The sequence below is a fragment of the Morone saxatilis genome, unplaced genomic scaffold, assembly GCF_004916995.1.
Source record: "Morone saxatilis isolate NCDOM2014 unplaced genomic scaffold, NCSU_SB_2.0 Contig1, whole genome shotgun sequence".
NCBI lineage: Eukaryota > Metazoa > Chordata > Actinopteri > Moronidae > Morone > Morone saxatilis.
The window spans coordinates 12,702,321-12,704,938 of NW_023339651.1; the positions used below are offsets into that span (position 1 = coordinate 12,702,321).

At 35.3% G+C, this 2,618-nt stretch overlaps 2 protein-coding genes across 3 annotated transcripts in view; one reads left to right on the forward strand and one right to left on the reverse strand.

Annotated features, from left to right (window-relative positions):
• Positions 1-1,894, forward strand: part of tmem204 (transmembrane protein 204) — an 8,673-nt gene extending 6,779 nt beyond the window's left edge. The window contains exon 3 of the mRNA XM_035662971.1: positions 496-1,894. Within this exon, the coding sequence (XP_035518864.1) occupies positions 496-740 (245 nt within the window). The 3' untranslated portion in view covers positions 741-1,894. The remainder of the gene's footprint in view (positions 1-495) is intronic.
• Positions 1-2,618, reverse strand: part of ift140 (intraflagellar transport 140 homolog (Chlamydomonas)) — a 24,036-nt gene that overhangs the window by 13,185 nt on the left and 8,233 nt on the right. The gene's annotated exons all lie outside the window — the stretch shown is intronic.

Below are 2,618 nucleotides of genomic sequence, written 5' to 3' on the forward strand. Positions count from 1 at the left end.
AATCCTACTGATTTTGGTGATCCACAGACTTTTTATTTAACACCACCATGAGGTTCACAAATTTGAGTGAAATGTCTAAACAAATATTGGATGGATTGCCATGAAACTGAAATGAAAACACAGACAGTCTTGTTACCATCAGGATGGATTGTAATGACTTTGGTGATCCCTTAACCTTTCGTCTAGTGCCACCATCAAGTCAACATTTTAGTATGTCCAATACTATGTCCAAAGTTTTTTAGTTTAGTGCTAATTTGCCAATCTTCAGTAGCCAACAACAGCACACACGTTTGTACTTGGCAGCTCCTAGTAACTGCATTAGTACTAAACACGAACACTACCCATTTGTCTAAATGTGAAACATGACACTGCTTAGACAGCACAGCGATTAGAAAAACCTTAAATTGCTAAAAGTTCAATAAATATATTCAACGAAATAAGGATAGCAGTGCATTTTCACTGACTGAAGCCTTGTCTCTCTGTGCTCCTATACAGGTTTCGTGCTGGTGATTGGACTTGTGACATTCTACAGGATTGGGCCCTACACACACCTGTCCTACTCCTGCTACTTGGACATAGCTGCTTGCCTGCTGGCCACGATGGCTGCGGCCATGCTCATCTGGAACATTTTACATCGCCGTGATGACTGCCTTGCACCTCGAGTTATAATCATCAGTCGCTCACTGGCGTCACCCTTCCACCCACGTCTGGACAATGACTATGTGGAGTCCCCTTGTTGAGCCACTAAGGAGTTAAGACTACACTGACAGGACTGTCAACTATTCATGTTTTATTCCGGCTCAGATCCTCCAGTGTGACTCCCAAGAGAAGAGGACATTCCTGTGGCTCTAAAACAGCTGGACTAACATGTACCTGCTATTATAAAACTCTATATTTCACAACTTCTCCCACCATAAACAAAAATATCAGAATTATTTTGCTGCTTAGTGCACAAAAGTCACAGATTTAACTAAAATGTATGTATAAAGCAGCCCTAAACTCCCAAACATATTAAATAGTATATGATATTTCATGTATTCATGCTTGGGTGAGCTAAGTGGTAGCTAAATATGGAATTTGGACTAGGATTGTCTGATATGAAACCTCCTACTTATGAAAAGATCAAGCTGGAACTTGACCTATTTTGTTATATGTGCACTTATTAAATGGCCTCCTGCATAATTATAAATTGGACATTTTGAAAGAGACCAGAATACCTCATATTTGTTTTCATCCATTTAAAGTTTATTACAATTTTTAATACATATTAATATTAATGATATATGTTGCAAGTAAGTAGGTAAACTAACAAGGTAAAAAGCGGAGGTATTACTCAACCTCAGCAAACTTTTTGATTGGGCTTACCCAAATCAGTGACAATATCTAAACAACCAGTGAGACAGTTTGATCAAATAAATGCATACCTACTGAAAGATATGAGGGAATATTCTACTATTCTCTAATTCATTTCCACATGAATATTTTTCCATTGACAAAGGGAAAATAAAAAAAAAGATAAATGCCAATTAATGTATGTGAATTGATTTGGATTAGCAGTATTTTTTTAAATTGATGATAACAAATGTTTTGGCCATGTACTGCATTTTGAAATGACACACATTTAAATACTTAAGTTCATTTTTTGTGATGCTTTCCATATGAAACTCTGCTCGCTTGTGGTACATAATGTATACTTAAATTAATATAATATAGTTGTATAAAGAATAGTGCTATTATTAGTAGTAGTGTTATTGTGACCATATCATACTTCTGCAAAAAAAAAAAAAAAAACTCCAGGCTGTCTGTGGGTCTTCCACACTGCCAAACTCCTATGTTTTAAAATAATAATATATCATTTAAATTCAATAAATTTATTGGTTAATATTCAAACACAGTGGTTGTTTGTTGTTGTTGTTGTTGTTGTTGTTGTTTTGGTGTCCAACACTACACTTGACAAATGGACAACACAGAACTTCATTAAACTTAAATTATTTTTAAATATAACATGTATTTTGTGGACAAGAAGCAACTGGGAGCACTGGGGTGAAGTTTAACCATTGGCAACAGACTTTCTAGACAGTATCTGTGATATTTGAAATCCCTTTTTCCAAAACGTACTGCATTCTTCCGCAAATGGAACAACATGTCCTAAGTACAGTACGTATACGTGCAATCCTGAAGGGGATTGTTTGAAAGCTCAAGAAAAATATACAATAGCAACTGAGCATGGAAGTCAAGAATGAACCTTCTTGCGTAACCCTTAAGATTTGTTAATTTAGTTGATGAGAGTCCATATAGACGGTCATTTAAAAGTCCACTATGTAATATTTAGGATTATGTATTGGCCGGATGAACCAGTAAACCGGTTTTTATTTCCTGTATTATGTAAATCTTTCATACAACACCATACCGATGTATAGCTGAAAAATCGGCTGTAAGTCTTCAATATTAATATTCATGCAGTCTGATTCCTTATTGTATTATTTTGTGGGGCTACAAAAACCCTATAGTATACATGTTGACATTAAAATGTTTATATTCTATGTAGTCCTGAAAGTAGAATAAGCCCCTATAAACCTATATAAAGGCCCAGTCATGCAAAACAACAACAACAAAAA